At 41.0% G+C, this 19,357-nt stretch overlaps 1 protein-coding gene across 1 annotated transcript; it reads right to left on the bottom strand.

Annotated features, from left to right (window-relative positions):
* Positions 1-316: 316 nt before the first annotated feature.
* Positions 317-19,015, bottom strand: LOC124291199 (PMS1 protein homolog 1-like). Its single transcript, XM_046728133.1, is given in 18 exon segments — positions 317-781; positions 2,663-2,820; positions 3,531-3,661; positions 4,023-4,223; positions 5,307-5,452; positions 6,203-6,263; positions 7,292-7,406; positions 8,481-8,585; positions 9,947-10,076; positions 10,449-11,309; positions 11,311-11,406; positions 12,693-12,833; positions 13,844-13,966; positions 15,965-16,251; positions 17,071-17,123; positions 17,156-17,222; positions 17,873-18,032; positions 18,856-19,015. Coding segments are annotated over 18 exon segments (3,216 nt in total). The 5' UTR covers positions 19,006-19,015; the 3' UTR covers positions 317-550.
* Between the last annotated feature and the right edge of the window lie 342 nt (positions 19,016-19,357).

Raw genomic sequence — 19,357 nt, 5'->3', positions numbered from 1 at the left:
ATTTTAAGGGTTTTGGGGGTCGTCTTATCCATGGGGTCGTCTTATAGATGGTCATATACGGTACTTACATTCTTACATACACATAAACCTCGGTGATCTATTGCGGGGGCTCCATCACAAAAATGATTCTTGTATGTGATGATAGAACTTGTTGCTGATTGCTGTCAATATATCAAACATTCATGAAATCATATAAACATATCAAAACAATAAAGATATCAAAAGTCCTCGTATTGTAAATCTTTCAAGAGGCAAATTTCAAAATTCTAAACACAGCCACAGTAATATCAAAAGTAAAAACGTACAAATGTAGGAGAAAAATATACATATGTATTTATTTTCATATATATGTATTTGAAAATATGACCAAAGGTTCCTGGAACACCTAAGGAATGCAACTGAGCTCTACATAGCCAAATGTTGTGGTGTCTTAGACTGGGTCCAAATTTGAAAAAACCCTGGGATGATTCACTATCATTTAACACAAGTAGGTGCTGGACAATTTGACAAGTTCTTTCAAAGATACACAGAAAACATTTTAGCGAGGATGTCAGTCCTGACTGGCCTGTGTAAGTGTATCATCACACGCTACAGGCACGCTGCCCACATCAAACACCTGGTGGAAGAAGGTCTTGTCACTCACCTGGTGGAAGAAGGTCTTGTCATGGAGACATCTGCAGCAGCCCTCGGGGAGATCCACCTCCATCTGATGCAGGAGCTCCAGGAGATCATCCCGGTCTCGCTCAGCGGAGCTCTGCCGCATCATCCTCACTGCCTCTCCCTGGACAACAGAAGACGATGACAAACATAAACACAATCCCTGTTGTTCTGATACACAGAGGTGAGGTGAGGTGAGGTGAGGTGAAATTGGGTTTAACGTTGTGCTTGAGAAAATTTCGCTCATATGACGATGTGCATGCGTGTGTATGTGTATGTGTATGTGTATGTGTATCTGCTTGTACTAGCCCAGACTTAAGCTGGTTTTATAGTGCTAGCCCACTGAGATACCATGCCGCAGTGAAGCATGAATACCCCACTCAGACACATTATACTGACTCCGAGACGACCAGTTCTTGTTGTACCCATTAATGCCAAGCACCAGGCAGGGACCAACAAGTACCATATTTTAACGTCTTTTGGTATGACGCGGTCGGGGATTGAACCCGCGACTTTCCGCTCTCCGGGCGGACGCTCTAACCACTACACCACGGAGGCGGTCTCTGATATACAGAGGGGCGGTGGGGTAGCCTAGTGGTTAAAGCATTTGCTTGTCACGCCAAAGACCCAGGTTAGATTCCCCACATGGGTACAATGTGTAAAGCCCATTTCTGGTGTTCCCTGCTGTGATATTGCTAAAAGCAGCGTAAAACCAAACTCACTCACTTTAATGTACATAATATAATGTCTGATATTTCTGATTCGGTCAATTAGCATTGCTTTAGACTCCTTTGAATGTTATATCACAGTGTTTTATGTTGATGTGTGAGGAGGCCTAAACTGGTGCTAGTACCAGATTCTTTACTTCAGTAAAAACTATAAATACAGTATCAACAAGAAGACAAAGTCATCAATATCCCCCGCAATGGCAAAATACGCTTCATGATTATGTCTACGAGTTATGATTATGTCAAATATTTAGGTGTGTATATAGAAAGGTGGAAGGAGAGTATTGAAAGGTTTTTAAAGTTCTGCTCCAGAAAGCAGCACTATCACCAATTTCAGGCTAAGTCAAACTTGTTGCCAAGGAAATGCCAAAAATATTTTATTCAGAATTCCAAAACTACCAAAAGGCACAAATACACCACCAGATCTATCTATGTGCCAAGTTTGGTGAAGAAACATTGAACGGTTTTAGAGTTCTGCTCCGGAAAAGAGCACAACCACCAATTTCAGTATAAGTCAAACTTGTTGCCATGGAAACGCCAAAAATATTTTATTCAGAATTCCAAAACTACCAAAAGGCACAAATACACCACAAGATCTATCTATGTGCCACGTTTGGTGAAGAAACATTGAACGGTTTTAGAGTTCTGCTCCGGAAAAGAGCACAACCACCAATTTCAGTATAAGTCAAACTTGTTGCCATGGAAACGCCAAAAATATTTTATTCAGAATTTCAAAACTACCAAAAGGCACCAGTTCACCACCAGATCTATCTTTGTGCCAAGTTTGGTGAAGAAACATTCAACGGTTTAAGAGTACTGCTCCGGAAAAGAGTCCTACCACCAATTTCAGTCTAAGTCAAACTTGTTGCCATGGAAACGCCAAAATGGTTTTATTCAGAATTTCAAAACTACCAAAAGGCACCAGTTCACCACCAGATCTATCTATGTGCCAAGTTTGGTGAAGAAACATTGAACGGTTCTAGAGTTATGCTCCGAAAAGACAAATGTGTACTTGGACGGACGGACCGGATGAATCGGACGGACGCTTACGACGCCACCGGGCGGAGTCCATTTTAATACCCCACGCAAAACGCTTTGCGGGGGATAAAAATACTGCTCGTAGGATTCTGCCATGCCCAAGGGAGGTAACCCTACACAGCTAGTGTGGCAGCCTAAGATGACTGGGATATCTATGACACCTTTGAGTCATGTTACAGTTGTCCAAGTGAACATTCAAGCCCACACACGCAAAGACACTTGGAGGGAAACGTTCTAACCTTGAGAAAGTTGATGACCTTGAGGGGTCGTGCCTGCTTGAGGGTGCTGGCATCTGTGTTAGTGATGAGGTCAAGAACTTCAGACAGATCTGCCACACCATACATTGGAATGTTAGTTGCCAGGCCAACCAGCTCAGCCTGGAACTGCCCATCCACATCTGCAATAATTTTACATTGTTGCCAGATTGACAGTAGCACCTTAAATAATCTGTATTCAAAAAGTCTTGTATGACATCTGCCCTGTGAGAACAAACATGAGTATTTGTTTCCTCCCATATTTTTTTAATCAACATATTTATTTTTGAGTCCCTTTTACAGAAGCTGACCAAGCACCCAGAGTGATGCCTGCAGGAAAATGCATCTACATTTGAACTCAGACATATTTTTAATTTTAAAAAACCCTCAAAAAAACCACAAAAAACAGAGACTAAGACACAAATCCACACAAATTTCTCACCTGAGACATAGAGGACTGTAATGGAAAATTACTGCACCTAACAGTAATTTTTACACCTATCAGTAGTTCTCACATACATATATATCTGACAAAGTGGCAAGAAGTAGCATTGAAACATCATTAGATACAATAAAGCCTTTTCTATCCACAGTCTTTAAAAGCCAGACCAACCATATTTTTTTACTAAACATTTGATAGGAATATTCCGATATTCCGACTTTTGTTTATTATGAAATGAAGCTTATAATGCATCAGATCCATGCCCAAATAGCATCCTATTCATAAAACAACATCTCTACAAAACCAGTCAGATTATCCCTAGCCTAGACAGTTAGAATATCCCTATTAAACATTGAACAGTATACAAGACTTCATACAGACTGAAACACTTGTAGGAGACTGTTGACCCACCTCTCCGACATCTGATGCTGAAGCCGTTGGCTGTTATCCTCTCATCTCCTATGTTTACATACGGTCCAGGAGTCCAATTCTCCTTGGCCAAACTCTCCAAGGTCGTCATCAGACTCTCGTCTCCCAGGCTCTACAGTCAAACACAAACATCCTGATAAACCCTCAGACACAGACACTTCCAAGTGGTGACAGTATACCCTAGGTCATAGAGTCAGTCTAAATCCCATCAATACGGTAATCCTCAGTGAGTGAGTGAGCGAGTGAGTGAATGCACAAGTGAGTGAGTGAGTGTTGGCTCAACAATCTTGAATTTCCTTTAGCTCTGTCAATATTTGATCACATTTAACAATATGTAACAGGTTTTATTTCTGTAATATTTTTTAAAGAGTTTTCATGGTTTGTGAATACCTAATCAAATTTAAATATGTATAGTCTAAGCAAGCAAAACCCTCTCATTGCATTATGGCTGCCAGGTGAGAAGCACAGTAATACCTGACTGTCAGTGGGATGGGCGTGTCCACAGGCCGAGGTGCCAGCTGATGTTGAGTCAGAAGTCGATGATACAGGATAGTCTCAGCCAATCGGTGAGGGTTTGCCAGGAGAATCTTGTTGCCACGGCTACATACCCAGGACCCACATGACTTCAGGGGACCAATCAGTGTTAGCTTGGAAGTGTGAGAAACTTGACTTTGACTGAAATGATTTCATCACGCATATCAATAGTGTAAAATAACAAAACTTCATCCACAAGTCATGAGACATATCACAACATTTGAGTTATGATACATATCAACTACATGAGTTGTGATTGAGAAGCACAATCGTGAAGCTATTTATGGGTGAAAGTTGCCATGTTCCATGTGGCCTAGCTAACAAGGTTGCTGCTATCACTTGCATGACTAAACATACAAGATGATAACAAACAGATTTTTATTCAAAGTGAACATTAGCCACTTTGATGGTGCATGCATTTATTTTGTGTAAATGTTGTCAAATCATCACAGTCTGAACTAATCAAGTCAAGTCAGTGACTGTCGAGCAACCCAAGTACAGTGACAGATTCAGCTGGGATGCAAACTGTAACCATTTGATCCGCAGGATGGTTGTGATGACAAACATGGGGACCTATCTTGTCTTGAGGGATGATGCTGACGGAGTCTACCCTGGGAACATAAGCGGAGGACAAGCATGGGGTCTACCCCTGGGAACATCAGGACCTATTCTGTGTGGAGAGACAAGCATGGGGTACTGTGGACCTTTTCTGCTATGGAATCCTAAGGGGAGACAAGCATGGGGTACTATGGAATCTTTTCACATGGGGGAGACAAACATGGGTTACTCAGGACCTATTCTGCTATGGAATCCTAAGGGGAGACAAGCATGGGGTACTGTGGACCTTTACTCTGCTATGGAATCCTAAGGGGAGGAGACAAACAGGACCTATTCTGGGGTACTGTGGACCTATTCTGCTATGGAATCCTGCTATAAGGGGAATCCTATGGGGGAGACAAGCATAGGTACTGCTATGGACCTAATCTGCTATTGAATCCTAAGAGGAGACAAGCATGGGGTACTGAAGACCCATTCTACACAGAGAACCCATCACTAGACAAGCCTTCAGTACTGAGGACTAATTCTACCACAGGAACACCCATGCTGAAACAAACACGTAAAAACTGAGGACCTAATGTTCCCCGGCACCCAATGGGGTGACAGGCATATTAAGTTATCAAGGAACTTGTCTACAATACCAACAGGGAGACAAAAATCACATACCTTTGTCTGAAATCGCTTGTGTATTTGTTTTTGAGGTCTTCCAGGTTGAAGGCCAAATCTCTGACCTTGGTGTGTTCTGTTTGATCGTTGGACTTCTTGAGGTTTTTTGATGAGGAAACAAGATGATCCCTAACAGAGCTACGTCCCTAGAACACAGAGAACACCACTCACTCACTCACCCTGGATTAATGGTCAAATAGTGCTGGGTTTAACATAGTACAGTCAACAGAAGACTAATGATCTTCAATGTTAGTGTTTGTTGATTCACGCCACAATCGGCAATATTCCAGCTAAAAGATGTACTGACTGAGTTTGGTTTTACGCCGCTTTTAGCAATATTCCAGCAATATCACGGCGGGGGACACCAGAATGGGCTTCACACATTGTACCTATGTGGGGATTTGAACCCGGGTCTTCGGCATGACGAGCCAACACTTTAACCACTAGGCTACCCCACCGCTCCCGATGGCTTGCAACTAATTTAGACCAGAAAATCCAGTGACTGATATGGTCACATCTTTTGCTTGTAACGCCGCCTTCTGTAATATTCCAGACATATGGCAGTGGTCTGTAAATAATCAAGTATGGACCAGACAATCCAGAGGTCAACAGCAAGAGCATCGACCTATGCAATTGGGATAGGATAACGTCGACCAAGTGGGCAAGCAAATCTCTTGTTCTGATAAAAGATAAAATGATTGGAAAGTCACTGTTACACACACCCAGTCTAAGCATGTTGATTTAAAAAGGACACATTTTGATTTATGTTTACTGCAATTGTTTCCTTGATCAGAATACAATTAGAATCCTATGAAGCAATTCCTACAGTCACAGAATCCTAACGAGTGACAACGGAAATGACGCTGGATGCTCACCACACATCTACCTGTACTTACTTTTTCCACTTTTTTCTTGCCTTTGGTTGAGAATTCCTTCTCTCTTTCTTCATTCTTGTACCTACACAAAGAATTAACTTACATGGTGACAACAGTAGGCGAAGCTTTTCACATAACGTATATTACCGTAGATAGGCCGAATATAGCAGTCTGTAGAAGGGGTCGGCTTATCTATGGGTTACACTTTCCTCAAACTTTTTTTCAAATTTGCAATATGTTGTCACCAAATTCCTTCTTCACAAGACAATCTTGGACAAAAAGATAATCTCTTCTAATATATAACAAGATGGCATTTTCATACCCAAGAACAATTGTATTCCATAATAACACGAAATATTCACAAAATGTGTGCACCAATCTTTGTTGGGGACATCAGTATGAGTCAACGATTTTATCAACTTTTTCACATTCTTCAGAAGAATGATACAGATTGGATATGGACATATAGCTGTATGTTTCGTACATAAGCCGACCCCGCGATGGGGTCCCAACTGCAGCCAACTCAGACCACAAGACAACTGGGAGTTACCCTCTTGGATGTAAAACGTAAGTATGTTTGGTGAGAATAGTATCTAATTAAAGATTTTACTGAACCCTAATGTGGGAACCTGTGTATGTTTCTGTTAAAATGTCTAAAAAGAGTGCTTTTATAAACTGCAGTGAAATCGTGTGTCCCTTTGATATTAATAACTTCAGTCCTCATTATTCACAGCAATCACCATATGTAGTACTTGTTACCTGGAAATTCTCATCTAGACGACTTAAAAATGATACAGACTGGTTGGAATCATAACCATTAGCCAATCTCTAAATTGTGTCCAATTTCTCTGTAACCTTCTTGTAAATTAGACACCAAAGTCTTGACTCAAGGTCAACCCTGAACATATCTAGTCATCACTTAGTATTTACAAGGGGCGGTGGGTTAGCCTAGTGGTTAAAGCATTCACTTGTCACGCTGAAGACCCAAGTTCGATTCCCCACATGGGTACAATGTGTGAAGCCCACTTCTGGTGTCCTCGGCCGAGATATATGCTGGAATTTTGCTAAAAGTGGCATAAAACCCAACTCACTCACTCACTCAGTACTTACATGTCCCACACATGAGTTCTGTACTTTTGTTTCTGTGACTCGGGCATCGTGCTCCAAGTTTGTTTCAGAATGGCTCCAATTTCATCCTGGTCAGCATCTGGATGCTCCTCAACAACTGGTGGAGAGGAAAGCGACAGAGGTTGAAGCATTGTTGCCATGGTTACATAGAGATCACATATGTCATCGGTTCCCAATTGCGTAGATCGATGCTCATGCTGTTGATCACTGGATTGTCTGGTCCAGACTCGATTATTTACAGACCGTCGCCATATAGCTGGAATATTGCTGAGTGCGGCGTAAAATTAAACTCACTCACTCACTCACATAGAGATCAATATATTGTGTGGTGAATATATTGTTTTGAATGACTGAATGAGCCAAGTCACGACCTGTTACTACTAATTCATAATACTATTAGTCCTTTTTACAGGGAATAGTGAAAGAATTTAGTTTCTTCCCACTGAATATTAGTCATATACAAGTGATAAATGCTTTTGTGCTTCAGTCATATCACAGTATGTCGGCTCTACAGTCAGTCTCCAAATGAGAATGATGAATTGCAAAATAATAATAGCACATCTTGCCAGTCAACAATGACATACACCATGCAGCATGGAGAGTGATTGTTTGTGCTGTTCTTTCTACTGTGGTGCCCCCTCCATTAAAGATGTCAACTTGTACACATATCAATAATATTTTCCAGTGATGGGGATGAACTAACAGCAGATATTGTTAGGTAGAGGGTATTCATTGTCATGTACCGTATTGGCATTAAATACTGTTCCTGAGTTATATACAGGGCGGTGGGGAAGCCTGGTGATTAAAGTATTCACTCGTCACGCTGAAGACCCTGGTTCAATTCCCCACATGGGTACAATGTGTGTAGCCCATTTCTGGTGTCCCCCGCCGTCATATTGGTGGTATTTTGCTAAAAGCGGAGAAAATCCATATTCACGCACTCACTCGAGTTATTTTGCAATTTATCATTCTCGTTTGGAGACAAAAACGGAGCGTCTGTGGAAAGAAAGCCAAAGTCATGGACTTTCACAAATTCAGTGGAATCAACAAAGGTAGAACTGCTTCTATAAACCAAGGATGACAGTGGGATCTAAACCAACAGCCAGCACAAAGTAAACTAAGGGAGGCAACTCTGTACAGCAACTATGTCTAGAGAAAACATGATATATACCATCCTGTGTTCTGTCCTTGACAAACAACTGGAAAGCCGATTGTCTCTTCACAGTTTCATTGCCCACCAGGTCGTACAGAGTTGTCTGCCCTTGAAGCATCGTCTGGAACAGCAATTAGTTGGAATGATTTACTGAATCTGCCCATGACATGGAAGACAATATTTAGAAATGCAACAATTCTCACACCATAATGCATACTGGCTGATTTTTCAAAATGCTGTGACATGTTGATTATTCTGAAGAAATGGAAGAAGTCATGTCTCATGGGACATTATCATTATCAAAAATGAAAGTTGTTTTGCATGGATTTTTGTCAAACTCTCATTGCAATGGTTTAAAAGTAGTGAAAATAGCTCTCAGGGACCTCGCATATGTGTATGCAAACAGAGGGTCAGAGGTCAAGTAGGAATGGGGGAAAAAAATCCTCATCACTCCCTGAAGGTTCTCACAGCTTCTTTTCACTGACCTAGGCAGATTCATACTGTTTCCACAGTGATATTTCAATTTATACCACAATGAATATACACAGTCAATCCTTAAAGGTGAGGGGAGGTGAAATTGGGTTTAACGTCATGCTTGAGAATATTTCGCTCATATGACGACGTGCATGCGTTTGTATGTGTATGTGCGGCTGCTTGTACTAGCCCAGACTAAAGCAGTTTTTATAGTGCTAGCTCACTGAGATACCATGCCGCAGTGAAGCATGAATTACCCACTCAGACACATTATACTGACTCCGAGCCGACCAGTCCTTGTTGTACCCATTAATGCCAGAGCGCCAGGCAGGGACCAACAAGTACCATATTTGAACGTCTTTTGGTATGACGCGGTCGGGGATCGAACCCGCGACCTTCCGCTCTCCGGGCGGACGCTCTTACCACTACACCATGGAGGTGGTCGTCAATCCTTAAAGAAACACCAAGTATTAGCCTGGTTATATACCATGTCACAGTTTAATATTGATACCCTTCTCAGACACAGTACACTGACTCAGAGCCAACCAGTACGTGTTTATCCCATTTATGTCGGTGCCAGGCAGGGTAACATCAAGTACCATCTGTTAACATCATCTGGTATGTTATGGTCAGTGGATTTAACCAAAATCTTTCCATTTTTGGGGGAGGACCCTCTATCCAGAGGTCCAGGGATATGCTACTTGTTTTTAAGAATCATTAGCACAACTTACAGAATCATGCACAAGTCTGTTTAACACTGATAACCAAAAAGTAAGATCTTGAACATTATTGGTTGAATCATTTTACTATTAAAAATTAACGTTTTCTGTTACAATCACATTGATGTGTTTGCAGGAACTTGTACCGACTGGTCAAATATGTTACGTCAAATGGGAGAAAAACATAATGAATATTTAGCAACTAAAATTACATCAAATACGCCGCATTTATGCACCTTGTGAATCTCAGTTATAACAAAATCTTTGTCGGTAACATAATGTCTACTTATCTCACCTTCTCCCCAACAGCTCTCTTCTTCTCGGGAGGTCCCAACTGTTTGATGAATGATGCATCATGGGAAGGTGATGGTGGACGTTTTCCTGGCGTGTGATTGGTTGTCGGTGGCAACAGTGTCACAGGCTGCACAGAAACACAAATCAGCTTAAAAAAAAATGCTAACAATGCTACATGCTACTTCCCCGACTTCAACCCTGACTCAATCCATCCTTACAATACTTTTGGCCATGACAAAGGTATTGGCTTGATAGGCCTTGTGTCAGTACAAACCAGTAGTTTTCAAACATCAACAAATAAAAACAAAATTAAACAAACTGCTGACAAAAAGCAGGTTCATTAATCTCAGTGTGTCTTCTCTTTGGAGCAAATTTTGAAACATGATCAATTTCCTGTTTACAGGCAAGAGCTGCATACTTCCCTTTGAGAGATGTGTATATTGTTTATTTCAGGTCATCATCTAGCTAACCTAGATGTTAATATGGCAGATTTGTTTACCTGAACAGGCTGTCCGCTGGTAGACACCAACCCTTGACCTCTACTCCAAGACTCCCCAGATACACTTTCTTTAGTCAGGTCAATGTCAAGGTTGTTACCTGGGTCATGTGACACAGCATCACTAACTTTCTTTGTAGATGTAACCAAACAAGGATTGAGTCTTTTCTGTTGTTGTGTTGCTGAGAATGTATCATCTAACACATCATCACTGATGCTGAACTCCCCAACACCAACCGGTACCACCTCTTGACTGCTGTTCAAACAAGATTCAGAAATGACTTTATCCAAAGCCCCATCTGTAGCATGTTCAGAATCGACTACATCCTTGTCACCATCTGCAGCATGTTCAGAATCAACTACATCCTTGTCACCATCTGCAGCATGTTCAGAATCAACTACATCCTTGTCACCATCTGCAGCATGTTCAGAATCAACTACATCCTTGTTGCCCTCTGGAGGATGTTCAGAACCAACTACATCTTTCACTGATGCATCTGAAATGAGCTGAGACACATCTGAGGTAAGTTGTGCTGTATCTTTGTCCTCACCATGTTTGGAAGAAGGATTAGAAGCAGATATTGAACCCCCTGGATCTGAAGCAGGAAGCTGTTTGTCTTTCGAGACACTTTCATCACCAAACTCCATGAAAGATATCTCGAAGTCACTGTCTGAGAAACCGTTATTGTCTTCATTGTTATTGTTCAATGATTTCTTACAGGATGGAGTTTCTTTGATCATAGTCTCATCACAATCTGGAACATTGTCAATATCTACCACATCATCTTTGCTAAGCTTTTTGGGAAATGTACTTTGTGACCTTTTCCTTGACCTCAGAATTATTGATCTCATCACTGTCCTTGACCCTTGGGTCTGGATCTTTGTACTTCCATGATGGCTGATTGTCCAAGGGACCATACACGTACAGAAGCTCAGCTTCGATACATTTCTTGACAACATCCTACAATTGAAAACATACACTTCAGGTAATATGTATATACTACCCATCAAAAATTTAGACTCACCTATAGCACTCACTATATGTTATGTATATATATATATCTATATGGTTACATCGAAGATGAATTTCTTCACTAACTTGGGGGAACCAACTACAACCTTTATGCTGATGAATTGTATGAGGATCATGCATCAAATTGCTAAAGAGCATGTGCAAATATTGTTCATGTGAACAGCTGCATTTTGGTGTAAAGTTTTGTTAATAATTCGCCAATTTTTACTGATTTTCATTATTTACTGAACTCATGACAATAATCTTCTTAATGTTACGAATTAGTTTTATAATACATTAGTTCATGTGTAAACAGTACCTTTAAAATGAATGAAATATTTTGCAAAATCAAGTTTAGAACAGTTGACTGAAGTAAGTGGCTACATTTACACTAGTGAGTCTAAACTTTTGATGGGTAGTATATATTTCCAGATAAAATTGCCTCAACAGGTACAGGTTGGTAGGCACTTTACAATAACTGATTTGATGAGATTTCTTGATACCTTACAGAACAGATCTTGTGACAATTTCTGAATCATAACTGACAAAGTGAATATTGTTTTGTCCATGACATGATTTCACTATAGTTACACAAATCAGCTCTGAACAGCTGCAGCAAATCAAGATTTAATATACGTAGAGAAACAAATAAAGGCACACAGGAAAATTCAAGCGTTCCTTTATTATTTTCCAGTTATCATCACCACAGCGCTATTCAAAGCTGGTGATGAAAACTAGAAAATAAAAAAGGAACACTTGAATTTTCCTGTAGTCTTTTATTTGTTTCTCTCGCGTATAAATTGTTTGAAAAAAATAATAATGGCAAGTGGAATCAGAGTAAGAATAGTTTTACTTTATGCAATAATCCAGCGATATCACTGCTGGGGATGCCAGAAGTGGGCTGCACATATAGTATCCACGTCAGGAATACTGACTGAGTTTTGGTTTTACGCCGCTTTTAGCAATATTCCAGCAACATCACGGCGGGGGACACCAGAAATGGGCTTCACATATTGTACCCATGTGGGGATTCGAACCCGGGTCTTCAGCGTGACGAGCCAACGCTTAAACCACTAGGATACCCCACCACCCACGTCAGGAATAGAACATGGACCTTTGGCAAGAAGAGCGAACACTTTTCCCACTTTCTGACCCAAAAGGGAATCGGATAAAATGACCAAATAGACAAATGGTCAAGTATTTAATTTCACATTCTAAATATTCAGTAGCACTACCATGTGTTGCAGCATGACTTTGGTTTTATTGGGTTCGACGTTGACGTCCACCTGGCTGGGTGGTATGTTCACAGAGATGTAGTAGACAGGGTGACGAAGTGTGTCGACACTGTGGCAGGTGCAGTAGTACTGGCGAATAAGCTGCACAAAAAACAACATGAGAATTGATAGTCAAACAACCCTGTGGGGATGTCTGGTTAGAGTGAGTGAGTGAGTGAGTTTAGTTAAATCGCTTTTAGCAATATTCTAGCAATATCACCGCAGGGACACCAGAAATGGCATTCACACATTGTACTCATGTGGGGAATCGAACCCTGGACTACAGCATGATGAGCGAACAACTTAACCACTAGGCTACCCCACTGCCCCTGTCTGGTTAGAACTGCTTCACAGCATCGTATTTCTAGTCGCAAGAGTCTACAGTGGATAAGGTGGTCAGAAACAGAGTTGTTTCTTGGTTTCTTGTTTAATGCCGCACTCAGCAATATTCCAGCTACATATATATATTGACAGGGTTCTGTAAATAATCGAGTCTGGAACAGGCAATCTCATGATCAACAGCATGAGCATCGATCTACGCAATTGACTGAGTGACTGAGTTTGGTTTTACGCCACTTTTAGCAATTTTCCAGCAACATCTCGGCGGGGGACACCAGAAATGGGCTTCACACATTGTACCCATGTGGGGATTCGAACCCGGGTCTTCGGCGTGACGAGTCAGCGCTTTAACAATTAGGCTACCCCACCGCCCCTGATCTACGCAATTGGGATACCATGACATGTGTCAACCAAGTCAGCGAACCTGACCACCTGATCCTGTTAGTCGCCTCTTCCGACAAGCATGGGTTGACCACAACCAATTCTAACCCAGACAGACACAGAGATTTATTTCATGACTCAAAGGGATCCAATTATTACAGGACATTGTCATATAGCTGTAATATTGCTGAGAGGGGCAGTACAGGATCACACACAAACACAATTTCAACAATTACACAGCCATTGATACTCTTATATACACAAGTAAAACATGTTGAAGGACACCTTTTTCTTTTGAAATGACCAAAGTTACTCTTTCATGGCTGAAGTATTGCTTAGTTCTGCGTTAAACGAACAATTCCTCCTACAAAATGACTTCATCACAGTGTTACCTTGTGTATTTCTTTGACATCGACAGGTCTTGCATTGACAGCCATGAAACACCTGTCTGTGGACGCTCTACTCATCACTTGGACATCCGAGCCGGGGGAGGGGATGTACATCACAACATCTACCTGTACAGCAATCAACATCTGCCTGAACAACTGCAACATCCATCTGATCAACAATCAACATCTACCTGGATGACAATTGTTCTCTACCTTAACAACAATCATATCTCCCTGAACAACAATCAACATCTACCTTGATGACAATTGTTCTCTACCTTAACAACAATCATATCTCCCTGAACAACAATCAACATCTACCTGAACAACAACTGCAACATCCAACTGATCAACAATCAACATCTACCTGGATGGCAATTGTTCTCTACCTTAACAACAATCATATCTCCCTGAACAACAATCAACATCTACCTGAACAACTGCAACATCCATCTGATCAAGAATCAACATCTACCTGGATGACAATTGTTCTCTACCTTAACAACAATCATATCTCCCTGAACAACAATCAACATCTACCTGAACAACTGCAACATCCATCTGATCAACAATCAACATCTACCTGGATGACAATTGTTCTCTACCTTAACAACAATCATATCTCCCTGAACAACAATCAACATCTACCTGAACAACTGCAACATCCAACTGATCAACAATCAACATCTACCTGGATGACAATTGTTCTCTACCTTAACAACAATCATATCTCCCTGAACAACAATCAACATCTACCTGAACAACTGCAACATCCAACTGATCAACAATCAACATCTACCTGGATGACAATTGTTCTCTACCTTAACAACAATCATATCTCCCTGAACAACAATCAACATCTACCTGAACAACTGCAACATCCATCTGAACAACAATCAACATCTACCTGGATGACAATTGTTCTCTACCTTAACAACAATCATATCTCTTGATCAACAATCAACAACCTGAACAACTGCAACATCCATCTGATCAACAATCAACATCTACCTGGATGACAATTGTTCTCTTCCTTAACAACAATTGATATCTACCTTCACAACCATAAACATCAACCTCAACAAAATTAACATGTACCTGAATAACGTGATAAACATACAATACAATGATTTAATGCTTTCTGTCCCACTTTTACAAGCTAAGTTTCAACAGTCTGTTTTATCTAGTGATTTATCACATAATGGATCATCACTGCAATAAACCAAACCTAATCCACTTTGTATCATGGTTTCGTTGTGTGAGAGCAATGATCAGTAGAGGACGTAACGTGTATGTGAGACGGCCCCCCATTACGCATACAAGTGACTACCTGAAAGCGGGTCACTCATTCGCGTGACTGCCTGATCACAGACAGGGAAATTCTGCATGTCACACAAAAACGTATTTAAAAGTGTTATTTATGAAAATAATGAAACAAAATTTGCTACAGTCATTGATAGGTGTTCAAGGTATTGATTGACATGAATAGAAACGTAAAAAGAATACATTAAATACGGTAGTCAAATTTTGACCAAAATGTGCAAAATTTAAGCAAAATTTTACGATATTGAAAAGTGAATTTCACCTATGTGCATATTTTTCAGAAACTTACATTTAGTATTTTCTGAAAGCTATTTTTGCAGATTCCAAATATATATGCAGCTGACGATGAGGGTACCAAGCAGGAATGACTTTCAAGCTCCATACATCAAGGCAATACCTGCTTGCTTAGCAAACTATTGACTAATATTTCAAATGGATTTAGAGCTCCATGACTTATGAGTGATTCTGTAGGCAAACACGGTAGCAAATCATTCTGCACTACATAATAAATGCGGCGATCCACTCATACATTGTCTTGAATCTTAATTTCAGTGGTTACTTTACTGAATGAAAAGCCTTTCATGATACTGCTTTCATCTCTAAATTATGCTATTATGTAAACACATTTGGCTAATAACTTCCACATAAAAAATATGATAAAATAATTCAGAACTTGAGTTTCATTTACCACAGGATCAGATTGTGGCATTCCTTCTTGATCAGTTTTTTCAGCACATTTCTTGGCTAATAAAATCTACTGAAAATACATGATAAATAAAACAGAATTTGAATTTCATTTACCACGGGATCAGTTTCGTGGCATTCCTTCTTGATGAGCTTATTCATCACGTTTCTCCCCAACACACTCAGCAGCACGGCCTTGGGGTCGGGCAACACGTTCTTCTGCCACACTGACTCCTTGTTGTGACGGAGAGACAGTCGGACGTCAGGACGGATCACACCATAACATATAAACAGGTCTTCGATTTTCTTTAACTCTTCCTTTTTCTTCCTGGCAGTGTTGTGGTACTGTTTCCTCACTGGGAGGTTCCGGAACAGGTGGCTGGCTGTCACCGTGGTGCCTGGTGATGGGGAGAAGTGATCGCTTAAAGGTCACATGCAACGTAAAACACAACTTTGCAGATTCTGATACCTTTCGGTATGCACTTACAGTAACAAATGATCAAAAATGCAAATTCAACTTATAAAGGATTGAAAATATTTATACATAACATCAAATCTATTTACCAACTGGACTGGATATTAAGGTTGTTGCTAGAACATCATTCCTCAATGGATGATGAGGCAACTATATTGGAAATCAGATTTGGATCTCTTGAACAAATCGGGATGATCTCGGCTTAGAGGTGAGGTGAGGTGAAATTGGGTTTAACGTCGTGCTTGAGAATATTTCGCTCATATGACGACTTGCATACGTATGTATGTGTATGTGCGGCTGCTTGTACTAGCCCAGACTTAAGCTGGTTTTATAGTGCTAGCCCACTGAGATACCACGCCGCAGTGAAGCATGAATACCCTACTCAGACACAGTATACTGACTCCGAGCCGACCAGTCCTTGTTGTACCTATTAATGCCGAGGGCCAGGCAGGGACCAACAAGTACCATATTATAACGTCTTTTGGTATGACGCGGTCGGGGATCGAACCCGTGACCTTCCGCTCTCCGGGCGACGCTCTAACCACTACACCACGGAGGCGATTGATTTCGGCTTAGAACAAGTATGTCAAGTTTCAGCTTCTTCAGTGCTGGTTTCAGAGCAGATGAGGATTACTGACAGATGAGACAAGCTATCTTGACTTTGATCCAGGGCTGCGGAGAGGGACATAAGTCAACTATCTGATAATATGTGCCACACGATCAGATGTCATGTGAACAATATTATTATCAAGGTGAGATGGCTTCTTGTCGGAGATCTGTCCCTGGTTGGTCAGACTGTAGTCGGATACTGACATAGGTCATCAGCAGTCTTGGTCGTACTGACATCATCATCAGCAGTCTTGGTAGTCACAGAAACATCAGATAGAGCACATAGAGAGGCTGAAAAGATGATTGATTGATTGATTGACTGAACAATCTGCACAGAGAGAGAGACTGAAACAGTGATTGACTGACTGACTGAACATCCAGCACAGTCTTATTGATTGATTGATTGAACATACTGCACACAGAGACTGAAACAGTTATTGATTGACTGACTGAACTTCCAACACGGGCTGTTGATTGATTGATTGATTGATTGATTGGTTGATTGTGTATTGGAGCAAACAAGAGTGAGTGAGTGAGTTGGGTTTTACGCCGCTTTTAGCAATATTCCGGCAATATCACGGCGGGGGACACCATAAATGGGCTTCACACATTGGTGTGCCCATGTAGGGGAGCCGACGCTTTAACCATTAGGCTACCCCACCGCCCTGGAGCAAACAAGAGCATGTAGGGGTAGGTATTAGAGTGACAGTGCGTAGGTTGGCGAGTGAGAGCCAGCATGAGGGAGCTGGTGAATGAGCAGCTGAGTCAGTAATTGATTGATGACCTGCAGATATTGTTGTAGGGATGCTACTGCTCAATGAGGGTTCCCAATAGATTTGTACTAATACTACTATGTTAACTTGTCCTCAAGACAATGTAGTAGCCTTTGGCTGGTGGACTTGCATGAATTTCGATGGCTGAATACTTAAGACAATAGTTACCTAGAGCCTCCCCTCTGAAGCCATATGTTGTAAGTGACTCTAGATCAGCATGGCAGGATATCTTGGATGTGTAATGTCTTTGAGCCACAAACTCCACATCTTGTAGCTTGATCCCACTTCCGTTATCTCGTATTTCAATCTTGTCAAGACCATAATTTTCCTGTAAATCATGATAAGTTTTTTGTTAACCACCTCAGTTGGTGGTGTTCGTTCTCAGACATGCTGTGAAAAAGATAATACAATCAGAGAGACAAGCAGCTAGTGAGACACTTAACAATGCAAAAACTCTCGGAAAGTGGATCATGAGACTTTTCTTTTGAGAGCTTTACCATGATAAATATACATACATCAAAACACACAAACACTTCCATAAATAGGCTGCATTTGCTTACATCTAGCATTTCTTTTCATTTTCAGTTCAAGTTTACATTCTTCCTATCACAAAAGTTGTATCACCACTGGAAATCCCAGTATGTGTGTTGTGTTTGTTGTTTATAGCTGCACTCAAAAATATTCCAGCTATATTGTGGAGATCTGTAAATAATCCATTCTGGACCAGATAATCCAGTGATCAACACCATGAGCATCAATCTACGCAGTTGGTATACGATGACAGGTGTCAACCAAGTCGGCGATCCTGAACACCCGATCAGTCACCTCTTACGACTAGCCGAGAGCCGCGATAGCCTATACAGTCAAGACCGCGATGCAGGGTCATGTCTTGACTGTATAGGACCGCATCGCGGCTCTCGACCAGTAAACAGTATGTGTGTAGTGTTGACAAACCAACTATGACAGTCACTGCGAAAATGGAATTGTGACTCGGTACTAGTGAGAATCCAAATCTATACCAAATACGTCCCACTCCCACGTAACAACAGACACAAGCCATCATATTCACACTACGATTCATAATCATAGGTCAGAAACTGAGAAAGCGCTACACGGATCCTTGAGCGAACGACTAATAACAAGCACCGTACCAATTTGACATCGATACTTGTTGATCCAGCATCAAACGAATTCTCGATTAGTTCTTTGATAACGCTGAAAACAGATGTTATCACTTGTGTACTTCCAATAAGGCGAACAGTATTTGCCGGGAGGGCTGAAAGGCTGCTCGCTCCCGCCATCTTGTTTCGGAACCGGAAGTGCACCATGTTTATAATCCGGAACAATCCTTCATCGAACTCTAGTTTTACCACTTCACTTGTATTAGTTCACCAACAAGAATAAAATCACCATTATGTTTAATGTAGGAGTCTACATACGTCTTATGTAGACTCCCCAGTATAATGCAGTGCCCTGATATTACTGAAAGTACTGTGCTTTTACAAAGGGTTATAATATGTGTGTTCTTTCAGTTGGGGTGAGTGAGTGAATTGAACTGTCTCACAGTCCCTGAAAATCGTTATTTTCCTTTCCGCCCAGCCTTTTCTGCAATGCTAAAGCCCTAAATGAAGCATGTCTAGATTTTCTCATGGT

This window comes from Haliotis rubra, unplaced genomic scaffold, assembly GCF_003918875.1.
Source record: "Haliotis rubra isolate DU_JTF1 unplaced genomic scaffold, ASM391887v1 Scf485, whole genome shotgun sequence".
Taxonomy (NCBI): Eukaryota; Metazoa; Mollusca; class Gastropoda; order Lepetellida; family Haliotidae; genus Haliotis; species Haliotis rubra.
Note: the sequence above shows the minus strand (reverse complement) of the source record. Positions and strands in the feature narration are given on the sequence as shown.